This window comes from Aphelocoma coerulescens, chromosome 4, assembly GCF_041296385.1.
Source record: "Aphelocoma coerulescens isolate FSJ_1873_10779 chromosome 4, UR_Acoe_1.0, whole genome shotgun sequence".
Taxonomy (NCBI): domain Eukaryota; kingdom Metazoa; phylum Chordata; class Aves; order Passeriformes; family Corvidae; genus Aphelocoma; species Aphelocoma coerulescens.
The window spans coordinates 17,312,972-17,336,172 of NC_091017.1; the positions used below are offsets into that span (position 1 = coordinate 17,312,972).

The following is a 23,201-nucleotide window of genomic DNA, read 5'->3' on the forward strand; positions in this document are numbered from 1 at the left end:
GCTGTTTTTCCAAAGTTATCAAAGCCTCTTAGAAGATTAAACTGAAATATCATATGTATCCTGGATTATTTCTATGGAGATTTTTAAAGTACCTATTTTAAAAGGTTACATTCATGTTCTGTGCATTTAATTCTTCTTGGAATTTTAGCTTTTGATAATAGATCAGTAGTTATGAAGTTTCTCTCTCTAGATATAATTTACTAATGCTCTTCCATAACCTTGACAAAATCATTTGAGAGCAAACAAAAGGTAACAAACTAACTACACAGTTATATTAGTACTTTGCTAATCTAGTTAGGAAAAACTAAATGCATCAAATGTAATTTAAAACCAATTTATAAAGTAAGGCAATGCCGTGTCTGTAAATGATCTTAGTGAAATCAGAGTAATTCTTGGTCTGTGTCAGCAGACAACGGGTGTTATTATTTTAAAAGTAGGAGAGATAGCTTATAATATGCTGTGCAGTTTTTCAATATTATTTCCATTTCAGAAGTAAATTATTACACTTCTTTGTAAAAGGACTGAATTTCCTTCCTCTGACACATAAATATCTGTACTTTTGTTTAATATGGAGGTTAACTTAATATGCCAGTGATTATTTCATCAATACAAATTCCTCTAACCACACTCCTGCTTAATATTAAACATGCTTTTTTAAAAGTGTGTTAGGCAAACAAGTTTATTATCTTCTAAATAAAGGAATGTATAGGTAGTATCACATTTATGGAAAAAAGCAACATTCTTTCAAACTTTTCCCTAAAATTCTATCCTTCACAATATTCCTTAAAATTGAGATGTGCTATTGAAGGAAAAAGATTGCAGTTATTCTTGTATTGTATAATGTTGTATTGTGTTCTAAACTACAGGAAAAGAGAAGAATTCCATTAAGTGTGTTCATGATAGAATCTCTTTTTTTTCTGTGGAAAAATGAGGAGATGTTTTTCATTCTTTTTTCTTGGTAATAATTTTTTGTCCCAGGTTGATATGATAGAAGAGGGAGAAAAAATAGTGCTTAAGAGAGATAGTACTTTAATGATATTGCTTTGTTTTTTCATTGATTTTGTTTTGCTTCCTTCTCAAAGACTTTAATTTGAAATAAGTGAATGTGGTGCAAGGATCTGGAAATGGAAAAAAAGTAAAACTTTCATTAATGCAGAATGTGAGTGCTTTCTTGCCACAGAAATAGGCTTTTGTATGACGAGGTTGGCTGACTCCAGTGGCCTTGAGCGTGCCTGCCCTGAAACTTTCTGTTCTTAGTCCTGACTCACCAAGTCACTAACAGCTCAAAATCAGATTGCAGTAAAAATTAAAAATAGTTCTTTTGACTGAGCTAAGAGTCAAGAAGTTCATGATGAACTGTGAAGTAAAGCATTTTTCATCAAGAGATTGATTCCAGGATTGAGTCTTCAAATTAGTTTATAGCCTAAAATGGGCCAGAATTTGAAATTGTCATTCTTGTTTCCTGATCTTTTTGTCAGGGCCAGAAAGATCAAGTAACAGTTCTCTCCTCTTCATACAAATGAAAATCGTCCAAAGAGAACCGTGTCATCAAAAAAGAGTTGAAAACTAGAAAGAGAGCCTTTGAAATGTATTTGATGAGAAGAACAGCTTTGCTTAGCTGTGACCAAAAAAAAAAAAAAAAAATTACATTAGTGATGTTACTACATGTATTTTAAATACATTTGAGTTGAGTGGTGGAGTTCTACTGTCCTCAAGACTCTGGTGGGCAAATGAAATCATAATTATTATACAGAGATGGTAAAGGCTTGCCTAGGTATGCAGAAAATTTGTATTTGTGTTTCCTGTCTCGTGAGCAGTGGATCAGTGTGCTGTGGAAAGCTTGCTTGATAAATCCGTGTCAGTAAAAACAGGCTCTGAGATGACTTTTTTCAGGCAGGTGACAAGATCCTCTTACACGCATTCTGTCGGATGTTTTTGAGATACAGTGGGCTGTTCTGCTTAGAATTCTCCAATGGCTGGCCCACTTTAAGATTAGCTGGAACAGAAAAAGGCAAAGGCTTTAATTCTCAGGTGGGCTGTGTCCTCCAGAGCAGTTGTTGGCCATCTCTGCCAATACTGGGAAGATGGATCATTAAACTACTTTGCAGATTGTAGACTGCAAAATGGAACATAAAATTTCTTCTCTAGCAGTGATGACTGATGAATATAGTGAAGTATAGCTTTTGTAAACTCCCTGCAAAAAGAGCAAAGGGGCTTTCACCCAGGTTTAACTGATCCAAGTTAATAAGCCCAGTTGTGTGATTAGTTGAGCCCCATCTTTTAGGATCCAGACAAGTGCTTTAGAATAAAGTGAATTATACTTCGGAAGCACCTATTTCTCTCCATTGCTTAAAGAGAGGTTGTACGGTGACGAGCTCAGATGTAGGCACGTACATTTACCACTCAATCCCACACTGCAGAACTGTAGGTTTTTGAAAGCTGTAAAAAGGATGAAGTAGAAGTCTTAGAAACTGATTCCTGAGGCAGCATTTTTACAGGAAGCTGTCAAGTTCAGAACAGAAGTGGCCCAGGATCCATTTTAAATCTCCTGCCATCTGATAAAAGATTATTTTTCCATTCTTCTGTCAGAGACAAATTATTTACTGCCCTCCCCAAGTTTCTGCTCTTTTCAGTGTCAGCATCAGATCGGTAGAGTTAAGGAAAAAAAGATGTGGGAAAATTTATGAGGGACTAAGTGCTAGATGAGTTTGTGGAAATAAATTGTTCCTTTCCTATGTCAGTACGTCTTCTACCAGTCGATCTCTGAATACTCAGCCCTATCTGTCCTCCAGGACTAAAGAGGGAGAAACTTCCTTACCTGACTAGAGGCTGGGATGATCTGGAGAGCTCACTGAAGGAGAAAAATGGGGTTTGTGGGCTGATGGAGAGGAGAAGACCTAGTATGAAGAGTGTTTTGCTCTTTATTTTCATCCTAGCCACGATGGACTAGTAAAGCCTATTATTAGACTGAGATTTTTCTGACCTTGTCCTTTGTTTGTAAGTTATTTAAATCATGAGAGTTTCAGTACTCAGTTTTTGATTTATTTGCTTCTTTATCTGTCTGTATCCTGGTCTTTAGCATTGATGGACCAGTGCTTTGAGGAAGCTGAACACAAATAGCTGGTTGGGGATTTGATTAACCCATGCCTTTAGTAGCTGTCACCTCTACCACATAAATTAGTAAGGTGACTTCTTAGGTTACTCAAAAAATAGATGGGGACCTTTTTTTCACTGACATCATATTGCCATGTTTTCTTTTTCCCAATCTGGAATCTCTACTGGGGCTTCCCAATTTGAAGGCTTAATTTAGGTGTGGGGATTTTGTATTGTAAGGTGGATTTGACCATTTCTGTGTTATTAAGTGAGGCTCTCAAGGGACAGAAGAGGGGCACTGCCAAGAATAAGGGTAAGGAGAAATATCTTGTTGATATGGGATTAAGGCAAGGAAGGAGGAGGTAGAGCTGCTATTACTAGCAAGCTTGCAAAAGGAAATTTGGGATGCAGACAGATAAAATGTAGGTGCAGATTCTGCTTTTCCCTTGAATTTCAGCCCTTGATTGCACAGTATTTGGTTCCAGTGATGCACTGCTGCGAGCTGCTTCCATTCCTTCTGCGTACAATGCTATGAAGACAGAGGGAGGGAGGCGAGCTCAGGGCAGCTGAAGAAGGACTTAGCAGCAAACAGAGAAAGAAGTAAACTTCTTTCCCTTTCATGTTCAGTCCTAGCAAGATTTTGCTGTTCTTCCTGATGTCAGTCGTTGGGTAGGACCTGTAAGCACCTTATAGCCTGCTTTGTTCACATTACTCTGGTTGAAAACTGGTGCAATGTTGTGTAAACTCATTTACATTTTATGAGGGTATTTCTTCACTTTTAGATACTAAGAACTATGGAAGAGGGTAAATCAGAACCAAAAAAATTTATCCTTTCATGGTAAAAGAAATTTTAAATTAAGGCTTTCTGTCCCAAACTCCCTGCTGGTTGTGGAAAGGGAGATGGCACAAGTCACTTAGTGAGCTAGATGATAAATTTTAAATTTCTTTCACAATATTATTTAAATATGTATTTTTTTCAGTCTGAATAATTCCTAACAATCTTTCTTGCCATGACCAGGATTCAATGTTTATTAAACAACTTTCAAAAAGAGATTTCAGCACTTAGAGGCACACATTCTTTTTGGTCAAAGGAATGATCTCTGTGAATTTTGGGCTTGATAAGCATATTATTTGGTGTAATTAGGCAGTGATCTGAAGAACAGAACTGTGTAGGAAGCAAATGGTTTGCCTTTCCTAGAGAAACTTCTCTGTGCATTTGTGTAATGTGAAAGATTTTTCTTGAAAAGGTTAAAAAAAGTTCTAATCAACTTCTGTACATTATGTAGAACTTCATTTTCTAAACTCTGCAAAAGAAAGTTTCATATTTAATGGGAAATCATGAATTATTCCATTTATTATCTACTTCCTCCTTTCAAAGACATGATCTGGATAAAAGGCGGGGTGAATAATTTCAAAAAATACAATACATTTTTAATGGGAAGGTGCAAACTACAGATTCTCATGACTATTAGCAAGTATAGAGGAAACAGAATTTTACTTGCAAAAACTCATCAAACTCTTGCAAAGATAAAATACATGACATACTTTAATAAAGAAGAACACAGTGAGCTGAAGTTTTTTTTTAATGTAACTTGTTGTTTTTACTAAGTTTGGTCTTATGGTTTTTTAGTGTTTTTATTTCTCAATAGTTCAACAATATTTACTACTGAAGATAATGTACAAGCAATACACAACTGATTTCTATTTCTAAAACACTCCATAAAGGTGAAGCATCTCTAACACACAAAAAGTCTGATATAAAGAAATACTGTCTAATCCACCCTGGTACAGTCATGACTTCCTAATAATTTTCACAGGGAATCCTGCATTGTGTAAAATCCTTGCTTTTCCATTCTTCGCAGTCTCCATGTGGTCTGTTTGTCCTTATCCTACTGAGTCAATTCAACTGGGGACTTGAATAAGAGATATCCTAAACAAAAGCAAAAGCGAAAGTGGGAATTGTTCATATCAATACTGCAATAAATGCAGAGCCTTGTGTAGGGTTTTATGATATTTCATAACATCAGCTTGAGAAGATATAGGAAGTAAATAATTATGTTTATCTGTCTTGTACGCTGTGAAAGAAACTTGCAGAGAAATTTAACGACTACTTTGATATCATGCAAGTCAAATGGAAATGATTCCAAACTCATGTGTTTCTAGCTCTGAGTCCATCAGGTCAGCTCTGAAATAAAAGAGGGAAGTTGAGAAATACTTCATTTTGATAAATAGTAGTTCATAAAATATGGTTGGGATTACTTTTTGTTAAGGAAGATTATTAATTTAGAAAGAAAAGCAGAAAGATTAATGAAAATAGTTTTCTTCTGATTATGCTTGAAGTAATCACAGGTGTGTGTACTTTTGTATGATGAAAATTTTTATAAGGGTAGCACTTTTATCTTTAAATAAAGATATTTTTTTCTTTGCATTTATGTTTAGGGACAGAATGTTTCAAAAGTTCATTGCAAATTTTATGTTTCCATTTTCTGGGTTAATTAGGATTGTTAATTATTACAGTACTTACATTCATTTTAAAATACTTTTTCTGTGTCATCCTTTGATGTTTATAATTGATTAATTTTTCATTTTATGTAGCTTTGAACAAAAGGAAGTGAATTCAATACATGTGTTCTTTGTGGGATCCTACTGACAGGGTATGCATCCCCCTTTGATTGCATGATTTAGGTTAAAGTTTGGTTTGACAACAATCCAGTGACTGAGGCAGGAGATGAAAAACACTGCCTTGCTAAAGATGAAAGTTCTTGTACATATATATATATATATATATATGGTACAAGGTACCTACATTTCTTTTTTTATATATGCTTTATTTTCATCTTTCTTTTAATAGTTCTGGGTACATTGCTCCATAAAGCTTTTCTTCTTTAAAAAATCTGTATTGTTACAAGTCAATTGCAAGTGATGTTTTTCCCTCCCACGATGTGCACAAATTGCTGTGCAATATTTTTTTATTTATAATTAGAATAGGGAATCCTTTTTATAACATTTGGGGGGTTGTGGATTTTATTCTTTTTTGTAATAGGATATTAGCTATTTCAAGTTTGTGATTTGGAATTAAAAAGCAGGCACTCCACCCCAATGTAATTTAACTCTCAGCCTTAGTAGTAAAATATTCTGAAGTGTAAGCTAACTGTCTATTACTGCTTAATGGCATTTACTGTACTGTCATATCTTTTTTTAATGAGATTACTATAGTCTAAAATTTAACATATTACCATCCAGTAAATATTTCATTAAAAGAAAAGTATTTAAACGGACAGTCTTTAAACCAGGATTAAAGAGGCTGTGCCCTGATGTAGTTAAATAGCTTTGTATCAGTAGCAGTACATGGTGAAATGTGCTGAGTGCCTGGACCATCTAAGGGCTTGACTTACCAGAATACTTACGTGGATAAATTTTCACACAGAATTGGGGTATCACAGGACTTGGATGTATTTTTAAGTTAGCTGTGTGCCCACCTTTGGTGGGTTGCAGCCCAGGAACGTGGCAGTGTAGTCATCAGCAGTGTGAGTACAGGGTTTGACACCACTGGAACCTGGGTGCTGAAGGCAAATCCTCTCCTTCCATATTTGCCAAGTATTTGCATGAGCACTTTCTGTGTTCAAAAATTCCCTGCACAAACTTTAACTAATTTTAGGCATGGGTCACCAATGGTGTTGCAAAACTGTTCTTGTTTTTTGGCTGCCCAGCTACAATTAAATAATAATTCCTCTTTCAGTTCCTAGAGCAGCCTGAACTTACAAATTCCTACAGCATATTTGGCTTTTTTGTGGTTTATGTACTATATTTTTTTTTTACTTAATGCATATATTTTTCAAATTTTAGGGAGGAAATTCTTATATCCCTATGTTTATACTGTGTTTTTTTGCATATAGGTTAAACAAAAAGTAGCTTAGTGTTCACATACTTTATGTAATTTTAATTTTCTTGTAGAGTTATAGACAGGAAATGGGGGGAGAGTAAAATAAATTTGTTTAAATAAACTTAAGCAAAAATATCTTGATTATTTTTTCATAATTTTGTGATGCTTATCTAAGGCAGTTATATCAGTCATTGACTTGCCAACTGCAGAAGGAAATCCCAAGTGGATGAAACCTATTTGAATACAGTTTTTAAACATTATAATAATTGGTAGAGTAATTATTTTACACTAGAAGTACACTTTAATATTTCATATACTATTGTTGTTTAAGCCATGCCATTTTGTTCTTTACAAAATGGGATTTCTACAGCACAACACAGCTACTTGTATTGTAATCAGCAGCTGGAATTAACTGGAAGTACTAATTCAGACATACAAAATCTAAATATATGAAACTTGATATTAAAAATATGTATTTATATATATATATATTAATTTGCCATCGGAAAATAGTAGTCTTTTGGAGTTATTTTGCATGTCTGTAATTGAGCACATCAGACGGCAGGCATGGAGAATTAAGCTCCTGATGAATGATTCTGTTATGCTATACTGACTATTTTGATTATTTCTAACACCAGTACCTGGCTTTTGGCCTTTTAATTTCCTTTCTCTGTCCTGTCTTTCAGTGTGAAGGGTAGAATGCAAATAGCCTTATTGTGGAGGATTTTAAGTTAAAGGGAACATTGTGTGGTGCTGTGCTGATCTCCCAGCATTGCTTAAGGGTCTTGTAAAAGTGCAATACCATAACACAGAAAAGTCCTTGAGACTGGAACAACAGTGTAATTTCATTAATCTCACTGAAGGTTTACTGTTTATTATTTTTGCACTGGTAAAGGCAGTGAATGAGATTCCTGTGATTTCTCAGCATGACTCTAGATTGTTTTGTAATAGTAATGATAATACAAAAAGAAATCCATAGAAGAAAATTAGTGAATTAGCTGTATAATTTAATAAAAAAATTAAATGCCTGTAGCAATATCTGGGTACGCTTAAATTAAGCCCAGTGTTAACAACAGCAATGTCTTTTCAAGCTCACAGATCCACATTCAATAAGTAGCTCCTTCCACCTGTGTGATATTACATGGCACAAAATCATCACCTGTACCATGGTGCCACTAAAATGGCAACTTTGACATTTGGTTGTTATTTATTTGGTGCTGAAAACTCCTGTGACACACAACGCCTGTCATGGCACAGAGACTCAGAAGCTCACAGAATTTTTCAGCACTTTCTGATATAACACAGCATCACACTAACTGCTGGTGTGGGATCAGATCCACCTGGAACTCACTGCCCAGCCTGTGTAAATAAACATTTAGCAACATCACGGGGTTTCAGCAATGACAGAAATGAGTGCACGGGCAGAGGAACGGGGGATTCTCAGCATCAGCTGGCTTTGTGGTAAGTGCTGTAGTTCTCATCTGTTGAGTTTCATGGATTTAAAAACCCAAACCAATTCTGCTTTATACTAAAACCAGATTCGTTGGTATCTTTGTTTGAACCATAAATACATAGAGATGCTCCAGATGTCATTAAAAAATAGTTTGCTTTAAAAAAAAATCCATCTGAAACCTTTTTCTCTGGTGTGATCTCATGATCACCCTGGGGGAGGGAGGACTTTGGGTTTGCAGTCACGCCACATTCAGTTTTAAAATGAAACCCGGCTGACATTACAGAGCTTTCTGCTCGCTCTGGTCCGATACATTCCATGGCTTGCAGGCGACCGTGCGGGCCAGACGAGCGCCTTGGTGGCCCCTCGCCCTGTGGGGTACGGCCGGAGGCCTTTGTTCTGCGCCGGGATCCGCGCATCCTGCCTGCAGTTTCCCACATTTCCAGCAGATGCCCCCAGAGACCATTAAACCCCGTGAACGGCTCCGCTCCGAGCAGAGCCAAGGACAGTCTTTTCTCATTTCGCTCCAGGAAATAACATAATTGTTCAAAGGAAACCTCAAGTCGGCGCGGGCGAATGCAGAAAAAACAACTCGCTTGTTTAACAATAAATCATAATTTATTAGGTAGTAAGGTTCAAAGTGTTTAGTGTAAGGTTGCTTATTAATATAGAAACACACTACACCAATGTTAACAGTGGGATTTTATAAAATAAATCATAGAATGAGAGCATATCCTGAGTTAGAAGGAGCCTTAGATAACACATTTTGATATTGACATTAGAAATCAACTAATCTTGGGTTATCTAAAATATAACCTTGGATTTTGCATGCTGCATGACATCATAAAAAGCAGGATGGAATGGATTTTGAGGATTGAGGATTTATAGTTTATGTCAAGGTATCACGAAAACTTTACTGCTGTCACCTATGCCACACCTCTGTTCAAAAGAACTGTTTGATGGGGGGGAAAAAAGGACACCGGAATTTTCACCTGGAAGCACTTTGATAACTGTAACAATTTTAGAATTCATTTCAGTGTCAAGCCTTTTAGGTGATACAAATAGCATTTATCCCCATAAAACCATTAATCTCTTGCCCTATTTTATTGTTTGTGTGTGATCAGTCACTTGTGGCTCGTATATTACAGCAACTTAAGGAAACAATAGTATTATTATTGTGTGCTTTATGTATTATAACCGAGATTACTTTTATTTTTATGCCACTAAATTTGAAGGGTTTTACAGTGGATAGCTTCATTGCTTGTGTGCTAAAATCAGTCCTCTTTGCCTCAGAAAAAAATGTGGTCAGCACAGTAGGATTATTTCAGTATTATTTCAATTTCTTGATTAATTGGGATGGGATTTATTAAAACACTCTTGACAGTGATTTTTAAAACTGACATGTTGTACTATGTGCTTTGTTTTCCGGTATTGGCTTGCTAATAATGCTTTCTTGTGGGGAAAATGTGCTTTGACTTCAACTAAAATACATCAGTCTACAGAAAATAACATGTTACATGGACACAGTTTATCTGTTTCTAGGAATATTTGTTCTATGCTCAGTGAGCGTGCAGTGAGTGTTAAAAATTTCTTGAATGACATTTTGGGTAGTGACTGCTGATACCTTTTAGTACTACTTCCTTGCTTACTTCCAGTACATCTAATGCATGCACACATACAAACATATATAGATCACATTGTATAAATAAATAGATATGTGTGTGTGCCTGCTATGCAGATTGTTATTCCACTTCTCTGAGTTATATTACTATAGGATTCACTCCTAGGCCTTTGGAAGTTGGTAGGAATTTTTTACCTATACTCCTCAGGGTTTTTTTTAATTACATAGAATTTTTAAACAGGAAAGAAAAAGGTATTCCATATAAAAAATAGAGAATACATTGCATGGTATTAGCATAGTATCTTTACGGTATTTTGAAGCTATATACTGTACATTTGGTATATGTCAAATATAGCATGTTCTAGCAAATTAAAATTAAAATATTTAAACATATTTGTCATTTATTTTTCTAAGATAAATATTGCAAATATTTTCTGGTGCAGAATAGTTATATCTTTTCCCTTATCTATGTGAGCAATATGTGATTTTCAATCTAAAAAAACTATCTTTATATTAAACAGAAGTTCAGTACTGTCTGGTCTAAATCGTATCAGGATTATTTAATATTTTTATGCTCAGTTCTGCAACTGAAATATGAAAAATACAGGTGAAGGATTAATGTGCATATATGTAGTAAGAGATTTTAATTATGTCAAATATGAAATAATGCAGATTATTTGCTTCCTACATCTTACAATGCTATTTCATTGTCCATATCACTGATATCTAGCTAAGAAGTTTTTCACATCACTTGCATCTTATCAACATTATTAAAGCATTTGCAATAGCTCTTTTTAGGCTCCAGGTATTAGTCTCATTCAGCTATTATTTTTTACGCCTGAATTTATTACATACACTATAAATCTCAGTTTTCAGAATTCCATATTTATTTCAAAGCTGAGATAATTTGAATTTAAATGGATTTTAATCTAAAAGGACAGTCTTGAAAACAGTTTGGAAACTTAATGGAATATACCAGATAAAGGTAACACAACTTGGTCCTTGCTGTTACTGGGATAAAGGTTTGTTTTCCCACACTGGACACCCATCCCTGCAAGCCTTTACATCTGTACCTTTGTGTTGCAGTCCCATTGGACTCATAGTTTTCTCTAGAATAGGACACAATGATTGTTTCCTGCCATATAAAAGAAATATTTTGATTATTTCCATAAATAATACTTCAAAAGGTGTATTTCCACTTGAGAGTATTTGCTTACACAGCTTTTTGATGTGTACATCTTATCAGAGTTTTTTAAGGCAATAACTTCAATAAAAGTTCACCATAGCATCATTTGATTGTAAAATTAGGGAGAAATTAACAAACTTTTGCGTCAGCAAACCAGCTGAAGTTGTATGCTAAACAGAAGCAAAATAGTATCTAATGATTATGTTTCTGGCATAGCATTTGTTTGATATTTTTAAACCAAGCCATCCTGTCCTACAACAAAACTATTTAATGTGTGTATATATATAACAACATATGCATATAACTGACATATAACAACGTGTAACACATAGTAACAACATTATATATAACAATATATTTATAACAACATGTGCATTGTTTTGACATGTGGAATGTGCCTCAATTTTCCCCGTGCACTGTCTTAAAGCAAACTAAGAGTTCATTGTGTTTTCATGAACTAATGTAAACACGGGGGGGGGGGGGGGGGTGGTTCCCATCAGTCAGCCTTTTTAACCAAATACCAGCTAAAGAATGCCAGGGTATTTTTTAACGTGTTTTCAATGTATATATTGGTATTTATTCATTATTGCCATGTTTGCTTCCCTAGGGTATGGCATTTGCAATCACATTTTAGCAGATCTCTTTTTGAGCAGGGGAAATAATACCCACTCCCTGCTGCTGAACTGCAGAGGTCTCTTCTTGAAAGCTGTTGTAGTTATCTGCACTTATTTGGTAAGGAGGAGAACAGAATACAGGTTTAAAGGCTTAAAATCTCCCTTTCTTATTCCCAGTTACAGGAATTCATACAAGAAGAACATCTGCATAGACATGCTGCGCCGGGGTTATCACAAGTCCTTCTCTGAGCTCCTCACTCTGATCCAGAAGTGGAATGCCTTGAGGGAGGCTGCAGGGCCTGGGTCAGCCATATGGCATGAGAAGTCCCTGGAGGAGCAGCCTGATAAGCTGGATCAGCTTTACCACTTCCTGACCAGGGCTGAGGCAGCCCGGCGAGCAGGTAAATGGGGGGATTGTGGGTAGCAGAGCAGCAGGAGCCGCAGCCGCCAGTGCCTGGGGGAAGCTTCCAAATTGTTTCATGTATGAATTTGAAACGTTACTGCATCTCAGCACATTGCAGCCTTAGTCAACTGAGCTGTATTTATAGAATAAATGATTAGGAGCTGCAGATATCAGGAGAGGTTTTGTGAAGAAAAAAAAAAAAGGGAAAAACATGCAGAGTGCATTTTGATATCATCAGAAATGTTTGATGTATTTATAGCTTTGATAACATCTCAATTATTTTCTCATAGTTTCATTATTTATTGTTTTTCTTCCTCTATTGATTTGACTAGCTGGTTATGTATTAGAAAAATTTAATAGGTGAAATGCTGTTTCACACAGTAATAGTTTTATAAATCTGTTTTTATTAAATACCCTGTCTGCTAACTGTGTTTGGATTTGTGACTGACTTAAAAAAGATTATGAACATGTCAAATAAAATACAGCACACAGATGTAACATGCCACCTGTGAATTACTAGATATTAGTGAAGACATAACTCCAAATTACTGTATTTTGTCTATTGCCTGCTATTCACTAAGCACTCATATTTATCATTTCCTTTTACTATAAATAGTAACATCACTTACTCCATCTTTCTCCATTGGAATAATTGTAGGGATGGAGGCAGATAAAGCTTTAACTGTAATCCTGTTTCATAGCTGAGTTGATGTCACTGTAGTTGTTTCAAGTTGCATTTTGATCATTACAAATATGAAAATCTACAGTAAAGCTTGTGAGTTTGGAATCTAAGCTTTTTGGCTGAAATTTAGAAACAGGCAACTTCATTTCAGAGAAGGAACAGCAAAAGAAACCCTTTTGGCACTTCAAAAAATGTTAATTTTAAATGTTTATTTTATATTTGCCATGAAAGCCAAAAGTTGTGTTTCTTTATTTAATTCACTGTAATTCTTGACAGGAAGTCCAGCCAACCATGATTGGAAGGAATCTTCAGCTTTGCCTGGAGTATGACTAAAACCTGAATAGGCACCCCTGTAGCTTGCAGAGTTTAAGAGAGAAGTTTGAGGCTTGGACTGCCCTGACAGAAGCATTGTGCCAATATCTGGTGGTCAAAAAGTACTGGACATGGCTTATCTCGATGGGCCTGCTCCCTGTGGCCACTTGAGGAGAACAGTTTGCCTGCCTTCCGTGCAGGATCTTTTTCAGTGTTACAGACTGATGTGTGACAGCCTAGGTGGCAAACAGGCTCCCAGAGAGGCAAGGCATTGCCAAATGTGCAGTTCCTGCCTTTCTCTCACTGAGCCTGGCATTCCTTGTGTGCTGGGCTCTGTAAGTCTTTCACCTCTCCCAGAGACAAGGTACTACCACCAGCTGCCTGATTGCACCTTGCCTCTGGGAGAGAATATCTCCCAACTTTGCCTGTTAATTAAAATGAAAGAAGGAAAAATAATGAGAAATAAGAGTTGGCAAGCATCTCTATTGAATTGCTAGATCAGGACATAGTTTTTGATTTTTCACCAGTTTCAATGCAAACCTTTGCACAAATGTTTGTATAAAATGAGGTTTGAGTTGCCTGGCATGTGAAGGGGTGGATGGTAATTCATGTTGCAGGTCTGAGAGCCAGCAGTGCAGTGAAGATTCACATGAATTGTGCAGCTCATCAAACACTAATTCAGTAGTTCTGCTAATCCAGTTACTCTCTGATTCTGATCAAATTGCTTGGGGCTCTGGCTTATGATCTCCTGACAACTCTAGTTGACACCATTTAAGAATCATTCAGCAGTTCACCTCAGCTGGAACTTACCATGATGTAGCAGCCACAACAGCAGCTGACCTGCATTTGCTCTTCAGCTGCCACAGTTCAAGCTTAAAAGGGTGAAAGTAATATTTGGGTCAGCAAATTGTGAGAGTTTATAGCATGGTTGATGTTGCTAATATAAGGTTGGCTGAAATTCTACCTATCTCAGGTAATGATTGTGCTGAGAAAGAGATAGCAGGTATAAATAATGACAGTAAAAAATTCATTACTTGTTTTTTGATGAATTTAAGTATCATGAAGTGTTGGGGTTTGAACCTGAAGTGGTATGTGGAAAACAAAACTTCACTTACTAATTCAGCAAATCATTTTCTTATTTGTTATTTATTTTTTTTCACCTGCTTTTTGGATCATAGACTATTGCTGTCTTAGTTATGAGTGTAACTTAGAACTTCTAATTTTAGAGTTTTATGATACTTACTGTAGTGTACAGAGCAAGCTATGTACACATTCAGTTTTCATATTTATTGGTGGAAAATATTAATATTAATAGTTTATAGTTCTAGTACACTACAATGCTGGATGTAAGCTATTTCCTAGAACTGAGCCAGAGCCATCTGACACAATGTGCAGGCTGATATCAAAAAGCAATTACTTTCTTTACTGCTGGGTTTGAAAATAGTAACATTTTGTTTACCAGCATTACACTGCACAGACTCATTACCTTTACACACACCAGTAAAGGTTCCCTCTGTTTTCATTTTTAATGGAAAATTTTGGTTGAACTTCAAATCACACAGGCATTGTCTTTTTTCTCTTATTGCCTATTAGCAATATTTTACTATGTGAAAAGAAAATAGCTTTTTTTCTGTCCATCTTAAACTCATTTTTGTTGCATTTGAATATCTCCCAAGTATTTAAAAAATAGAGAGGGAATGTTAATCCTTGCAGCTTCTCAGAAAAATTACTGATGGAGTTATTTTGCCCCTAGTTCTGCATTATTCTAGAAGCACTGGCAGAAACACTAGCAATGCTTGAGGGGAGGGGGGGTAATTATTCTTTGATGTTCCTTCATCCTAGACTAAACTCTTTTTTTTACTAGTTCTGGTTTCAGGAGCTTAGGGAAAAAAAAAAAAAAAAAAGGAGGTAGTTTAGCTGTTTAATGTATAGTTGAAGGGCTTCTTACAGAAGAATGCAGGATAAATGCCTGAGTAATGGATCTACACAGCTCAGAATTTGGTGTATACAGTGATTTCTTGGCATGTGTATGGAAATGCTGGAGGTTCCTTCAAAAAGCAAGTTATATTTTGTATCTATCAGTACTTGCTAGAGTGAGATGGTTTGCTTGTAGTAGTTGAAAGGAATGCAAAGCAAGTTTCAGCTCAAGAACAATTAAAGGAAGAGATGTCCCAGCTGTTAACTCTGCTTTGCCAGAGCAGGAATGCAAAACCAGGGAAAATGCCACAGCTCAGTGGCTGCAACATGTGTTGGGCAGTCAGCTCTGTAGTGGAGATCTCGGTGCCAAAGCCAGAGGATGGAATCCTTGGGTGTGAACATGCTTTAAAAGGGCAAGACACTGCTTATCAGCTGATCACTGGAGCAGCTGCTGGAAACTAGGAGTTAAAACCTGGGAGCTGTTGCCTTTCTGAGATTCCACCTGCTCCTGATTCCTGACCCCACTCAACCTTTGTGCTGTGCTGTGTGCTAAATGCTGAATCTGTGCATGTGCTGCAGGCTGCTGACCTTTGTTCTAGACATTACCAGACACACGCAATTAGAAAGAAGTGACAACTTGGCTTCTTTTCCCTCACTTCAATGTAGAGAAAAATTTTGACAGTATGAGTTATCATTAGCTTTTGTTGTAAAAGATGTCTTTTCATAAAGTATATGAAGAAAGCGTGAGTATTTGATGTGCTGGCCCTGGAAAGTCTTTGTCTAATATACTTAAGGTTGAAAACAGAGTTTAGCATTTTACAGTAGAAAGCTTTTCTGTAAGATTTCACACTTATGCCTTAGACTTGGGCTAGAAACATTGCAATAAGCATATTGCCCATGCTATTTTGAAAAAAAAAATATGGAAAGAGGTTATGCATTAAAAGAAAAAAGTATAACATACCAAACCTTCTTTTAATATTTGCTTGGATGAGGCATAGTTTTGTTTGCTTTTTAGGGGCTGGGTAAAGGAACACTGTTTTATTTTCTAAGCAGGTTTGTTATTCCCTACTTAATATTTTATCACAGGAAAAAATGCAGCAGTTGCTGGACACCAGTGGAAGACTTTATTATTTTGTAATTGTCTTACAAAAAGTTGAAGTGATTCTGTCCAGGAAAGAAGCAGAGCCATCTCGAAATACAGCCACTTGTAGAACTACCATTGACTTCAACAGAAGCAGCACTTTTTAGAAAGTTTCTGTAGTATGTTTTCATTGCAGTAGCTTGGAGTCCCCCTTTAGCATTCCAGATTACCAATTAATTGTTTTATATTATTATCATTAGCTGGATTTTTCCTTTACCCAGTAAAATTATACCCTGACCATTTCCTCAGCATTTTTGTATTGATGGTACCTTCATTAAGCGTTTTCCCTTTGTGTATCTGGCGGTGTTGGGAGTGGTGTGCTCTGTGTAAACTCTAGGAAACAGACCCTGCCTGAAACTTGGTGTCATCATGCTTGCAACTCACATTTTCACTTGCTTCATTTGTGGACTTATGGCTAAACGTTCAGGAAAAAAGTTTACCCATTTATGAATAAACTCTCTGGGAAAAAGGATGGTTGGGTGGTCCTCTACCTGTGGGTGTAGAGGCATCCTTTTTCTTAACAAGCAAAAGGGACTGATTCCTTGCCATGTATAGATTCAGGTGGAAATAACTGATTGCAGCACCATATTCTGCTGCAGTTTCTGCTTTTTCTTGATCCATCAGCCTCCACCCTGGATCTTTCTCTGTGTGTTCTTCGCACCAGCAGCTGTCTTGCTATTAAGTCATTGATTTTGATCTTTCTGGTAAAAGAAAAATGAAACTTTCAGCATTAATAATGTCTTATTCTGATGTAAAAAATTACTTTGTGACTTAATTGACCTTAGGCCACTCCTTTGTGTCTTCAAGAGTCAGTTATAATCCAGTCATACACACTTTAAACAGCTAACTGAAGTGGAGGATGAGTGTTAACAGCTCTTGAAAAGTTTCCACATGGCCTTTGTCTGGCATGAACAAAGGACTGACTGGTGGCTTTTTGAGTAGAAAATACTGAGTCATAACTGGATGTTGAAAATTTTCTTTCCGATACCTGTAGTTTAAAAATCAGCGCGAATTCTTGTTAATGGAAAATGGAACAGCTGCCTCTTTTATTCTTCAAGGGAAACACCAAGCCAGGATCTCTTCATGATGTTTTCATCTGTTCTCTGAAGACCATTACTGTACTTTTCCTTTCTTCCACTGCATCCTGTCACAAAGGAGATCATAGAGATGTGGCACCAAGTTGTACTTGAGTCACACTGGGATGGCTTGCTGACCTGTGTGTTTCTTTTCTCTTCTTTTAGCTCTGTTGGGGTTCTCATACTCAAACTGCACCTCACTATCCCTTGCACTGCACTACTTAGTAGTTGTCTAGCTGAGCACAGCAAACATGCAGTCGTGGATTTGAGTGATCCTCTGTTCCATACACATGCTTGCTAAGGGAATAGGTCCTGGGAAGAGCCCAGGAGCAAAGGTATTGTTCAGTGGGCTGATCAGGGTCTATGGCTTGAGCACGATGAGGGGAGATGCTGCTTGACAGCTAAGGTGCACCTAAAGAGATCCTGATACAGAGCAGGGAATACCCTGTGTGCTTAATATATGGGGTTTAATGCTTAAGCTCAAGCTGAAGGGACTTTTTTTTAATCTCTGTTAAACAGAATGATCTCAGCAAGGTTTGATAGGAATACTTTGGTTTTGTACATAAATACTCAATTTGGAAGTTGTTTTTCATTTTTTTGATCAATAGATACATAAAGATGACTTGTGTACTTGTATTCTATTATCAGTTGTAGAGAGCTTACTCTGCGAAATCAGCCTTCAAAGCTTGAATATCTGAACTACTTCTTGGAGATTTTCTAGAAGAGAGTATTTACTATTCCAATATTCTTCTCTTGGGGAGGTAAAAGTTCACTTTCACTAGGTCTAAAATGCTAGCTTTGCCACTGTCAGAATAACATCAATTAACTTCTTGATTGGTAGCTCAGACTTTGAATCCGGAAGACAGTATGACTTTTAAAAGTCTGGGGTTTAGGGGTTTATTTTATGGCCAGCATATCTGCTCAGCCACTGTCCAAGACAATGACAGAGAAATGGTTGTCTTTGTGCACTTCTCATTGTTATGCACCGGCAGGATCGTCATCAGAGGGTCACATTAAAGTTCATTCAATCAAAGCTGTGGCAGGAGCTGGAGTCCGCCTCAGGTCACTTCCATCCTTTGGGATTTGTAGGGCACTACCTGAAGTTATTTGCGTAATTTTATGTCTTATAAGTGCTGTGATACTTTGTAGCAGTGATTTCAAAGGAGCAAATCTATATCCAGTGTGTGTGTATCCAATGATTATCCAATTACCTTTCTCTTTCTGTGTTATTGCAAACTTTTGTATGTATCCTCTGGTATCCTCCTAGTTCATTTTCTGTTAGCTGTGATCTATATATAATGTGTATTGTTATCTTCGTGTTAGTGGTTATAATTAGGGCTTGTATTTCTCTGCTCATGTGGTTGTGTGCTTGTAATTGTGGGAAGCTCTGCCTCTACATCTGAGATAATCTCTAAAAGCCCTCCCTTGTGCTGCAAGAGTTGTTTAAGTCAGGGTGAGATAAATCTCAGCCAAGAAGTATCCACTTTTCTTCACTGAAAGAAAAGGGATCCTAGGTAACTCCTATCTAAATTGGTTAGTTTGGATGAATCCCAACTGGGTCTCGACTTTGTCTGTGTGTGTTGGCCTGGTTTTGGCTAGGATAGAATTAATTTTCTTCTTAGTAGCTGGTACAGTGCTGTGTCTCAGATTTAGTATAAAAATAATGTTGATGTGTGTGATAGGTAATGATGTTATACAGATGTATAAATATATCTGTTAGAAACATATATATATATATTGCACATGCACTCAGATAAATATAGGTATATGAAGCCCAACCCAGTTTTGTTACTTCCATTCCAGAATCATTTGCAGATATTTTTTTGAGGCTATTTTACCAAAAAAAGTCTTAATTTCTAATGTATATAGGTTTTATATGATTTACACTCTGGGATATTCTGAAAAAGAGGCACCTAAGATGTACTTTTTTCTGTCTTGAGGGGAAACAAAAGCCATGAAAACTCACAGCCATGAAGAATGTTCAGATTCGGAATACGTAAAGTCTGTATATTGATAATTATTCCTCTCAAAGCTGAATTTTGAAACTTAAGCTAGTGTTTTGGTGTAAAACCTTAGATGCAAATGATGAGATGATAACTTAAATGTAATTTCTGAGCTATTTCTATTTTGTGATTTTAAAGAGATTGTAAATCACTCATTTGTTGGAAGGCATGTTATCTCTTTTAAAATACTAGAAATAGAAAGGTGTATATATATACAGACTGCTTCAAAATCATAATGTTGTATATTTTTAATGGGAATTATTAAAAAGGTAGAAATCTGAGGTTATCACTTCATAGAAGAGAAAACTCTGAGAAAATAAACAAGAAACCAAAATAATAAATAAAATAACACAAGCAACAACAACAAAAAAGTGTTGTTTCAGATTAGAGGAATGAATTTTTGAATTAAAAGACAAAACCAGAGAGTGTTCAAGAATGGGGGAAGTGTTTCAACTTGATTTCAAAAAACTTTAGGCAGGGAGAATTCAGACAATGTTCTCTGAAATGACCAAGATGGAGGAAAAAAGGAGGAGAAACAAGTTGTAGATAAACATCTTGAAGTCTGCAGACAGGATTAGGTGGTAGCATGGCTTTTTCAAAAGACAGAATGAAGTTCTTACTGTGTTGTGCAACACACTGAAGAGCTTTATCAAGATATCCTGAAGTCAAATAACTGTCATGACAACAGAGAGAATGAGAGATTTACATTTCTTCAATTAGATCATTTGTAATTTGTAATTTTGAGATGGAACATACTAGAGATGAGACTGACAAAACCCTCTTGTGTGGTTTAGTGATGAATATAAAGTACTTGTTTGAGTAATTGTTGCTGTGTGTTCCAAATAGTGCAAGTGACTTGCATAGATGGTACAATTTAGTCACTAAGCTCATCCTGTTGGAAGCTGGATTTCCCCCAATTCTTCTTGTAGATAGCAGAAGAGGAGAATTTAACTGCATCTTTTGATTGAAGTGTTTTCATACGGTTATCGTAGTTTTAAAACACTTGGGAAGGTCTGGACTTTGAGATCTTGCCTACACTGAAAAGATTTATTTTTTCCCACTTGATTTCTGTGTGGTGTTCCAGACCCAGAATTAAGAGGGTATTTTTCTTTGCTTTCTTTTCTCTCTATTTTGAGCAAAGCTTATAAATTGCAGAATTCCCAAAAGCAAAGCAGTTCTGTTCGCACATCCAGCTTAACCAAACAGTCTCTCACCTGCTGCAAGACCTGTGCTTCTTAACTCCTTCTTTACCCAACTACATGGAAATTCCTTTTAGAGCTGGCTATTTGGCTCACATTCATTTAACAGCCACAAACACGCTTAGTAGCTCACCACATCTGCAATGGAAGTTTAGATAATTATTCAGTTTCACATCTGGCATGAGCAGAGTTTGCCGAGAAAATTAATTTATTTTAGCCACGAAACATAGAGGTTCATGCTGTGCTTTATCTCATAGATTTTTCAGCATCTTATGAGGAATAGATCTTTCTAATTGTCTTTAGGGAGAAACAGTATGACAAGATTTGTCAGGAAAGTTTCAGATTTCTACTCCAAATTAGTGAAGTTTTGGAATATTTCAAGGAAGGGACCCTGTGAATTTTTTTTAAAGGTGCTTTTCTGAGGGAAGTAACTATTTTGGTAGAAGCTGTTATTCTGTAACTTGAAATTGTGAATAATATATTTGTGGATAATTTTGTAATGGTACTTAGATTTAGGACTTGCAGGTTTTTTGTGAATTTTAGGGATGATGTGTGTTCATTCAGCTGTCTGAGATGATAAAGAGTGGAATCTAAACTTCAGGCCACAGAGAAAATCTGTGACTTTGAGTCTCCCCTGCTTTCCACATTTGTTCTGAGAACTTTGGTGACCTGTGGGGGTTTTTTAGGGGAAGGTGTACGATTTCAATTTGTCCTTGATTTCTAAGAGTGCTAAGGTACTAAACATGGGAATATACATGAAAACTCAAAGCCTTTCTTGTTAGCCATACTTTGAACATTTAAAATTATATGAATTAATGGATTGTGTTTGCAGAGTGTTCTTTTTGGTCCTTTATCTCCATCAACACAGTTGCTACCTTAGAGGTCTAAGGTTTGGAAAGCTCTTGGGCCTTTTCAGGGCCCTGTGGCTCAGACAAATGCTTCTCCAGTCTCACTCTGACTTCCCTTTTGACTAGCCAGTGTTTTATCCAGGTTCTGTTTTATTGAACTGACTCTTGGTTTTGCACACAGAAATGAGAACAAAAATACGTTTTCAATTGCGCCTGATTTGTAAGGCTATAATTTTCCTCTTATATTTCTCTGAGTGGACACATAGCAGAACTTGATGGTATTTAAATGGTGGAAATACAAATAGCTCGTAATTTTTGTTATGTGGTTATTGCTATAACATGCAAAATTTCTGAACACTGATGATAATATGATATTTTTATTGTGATTTTTGTTTTTAAAGGGCACTATGAGGAGGTGTATGATAACCAGCTTAGCTTGGCCTGCTTTTTCAATGAGCCTGAGGACAAATGGTTAAGTAACTACTTTTATGAGCAAAGCTTTAACACTGCTCAGTTAGTAGAAATTGATGGTGGGAAGAGAAAAGCACAAGCATACGTAAACATGGGCCTCATCAATGAAGAACAAGGTAAGTCACTGACATCATGAAGCTGCATTGGATGGCATCTGTAGTTACACAAACTGGGCTGAATTAAAAGAGCTGTAGACATGTAATTCTGTAAAGTTTAATCCTGCTTCCAATTTACACTTAGATAAACAGCCTGTATTTTTGTGTTCTTTTTAAAATTACGTTCTTGGTTCTCTTGACTGCAAGTGACACCCTCTTTGTTCGTATGCGACTGCCACACTGGTGTTGGCTTCAGACTTAGACCTCACCACAAGCTCCATGTCTCCATCCACATCCTTAAACTGTGAGCCTCTGAAATTAGAGGATATTAATAGAAATAACTAGAATCATAGAACAGCCCAGGCTCTGAGGGACCTTGACAGATCATCTGATCCAACCTTTCATGGAAAGGGAGCCTAAATGAGGTTATTTTAGCACCCTGTCAATTGCATTTTAAAAACCTCCAGTGATGGGGACTCTACCACATCCCTGGGGAGCCTGTTGCAGTGAACAGTTCTCACTGTAAACAATATTGCTTTCTTATATCAAAATGAACCTTGTTTCTGTATTTAAAAGCATATATTCCCTCTCATGGCAGAGGGGTTTGTGTGTGGATAGCAGTCTGAGTATAAAAGAACTGTTTTTCTCTTGTTTGCATAAAATCCTTTCATGTTGTGAGAAGACGAGCAATAAGTGACCCTCAAGTAATTGAATAAAGCCTGTCTTCCAGTTCTAATTTGTAAGTGTACTTCATGCCTAACTATTGCTTTGTGATTTGTGTAGCCACTATGGTTTTGTTTATAAACTTGACTGTGGGTTCAAACAATTCCAACTCTGAATTCAACTTGTGGCTGGTTTCTCGTATATAGTGGCTTCACTTAAAAAAAAAAAAAGAAAAAAAAAAAAGAAAAAGATTCACAGAAATTGAAATATTTTGTGGAAATAGTTTAATTCCATTAAATGTCTGACAGAATGGGTGTGGAAAGATGGCCCAATTTCCCAGCAAAAGCCTGCAGCCCTTCTTTTCTTTTTCTTTTTCTTTTTTTTTTTTTTTTTTTACAATTGAAAGGGTGCTGTCCTATTTTTTCCTCTTGTTCTCTTACAGCTGACACATCACACCTTTTTTATATTTTCTCACATCTTTCTGGACTACTGGTCATTCACACTGTTTCCTGTGAACCATTGCCTTATTTTTCTTGCCTGCAAC

General features: G+C 36.4%; 1 protein-coding gene across 10 annotated transcripts in view; it reads left to right on the forward strand.

Moving 5' to 3' along the window:
- TTC29 (tetratricopeptide repeat domain 29) overlaps window positions 1-23,201 on the forward strand; it is a 236,046-nt gene that overhangs the window by 124,872 nt on the left and 87,973 nt on the right. For all 10 annotated transcript variants that reach the window (XR_011150479.1, XM_069012844.1, XM_069012847.1 and 7 more), the window contains 2 exons: window positions 12,025-12,248; window positions 21,830-22,015. Coding sequence is in view for 9 of the 10 variants with exons in the window: in XM_069012844.1 (XP_068868945.1) it covers window positions 12,025-12,248; window positions 21,830-22,015 (410 nt within the window). In the remaining variant the exon portion in view is untranslated. The remainder of the gene's footprint in view (window positions 1-12,024; window positions 12,249-21,829; window positions 22,016-23,201) is intronic.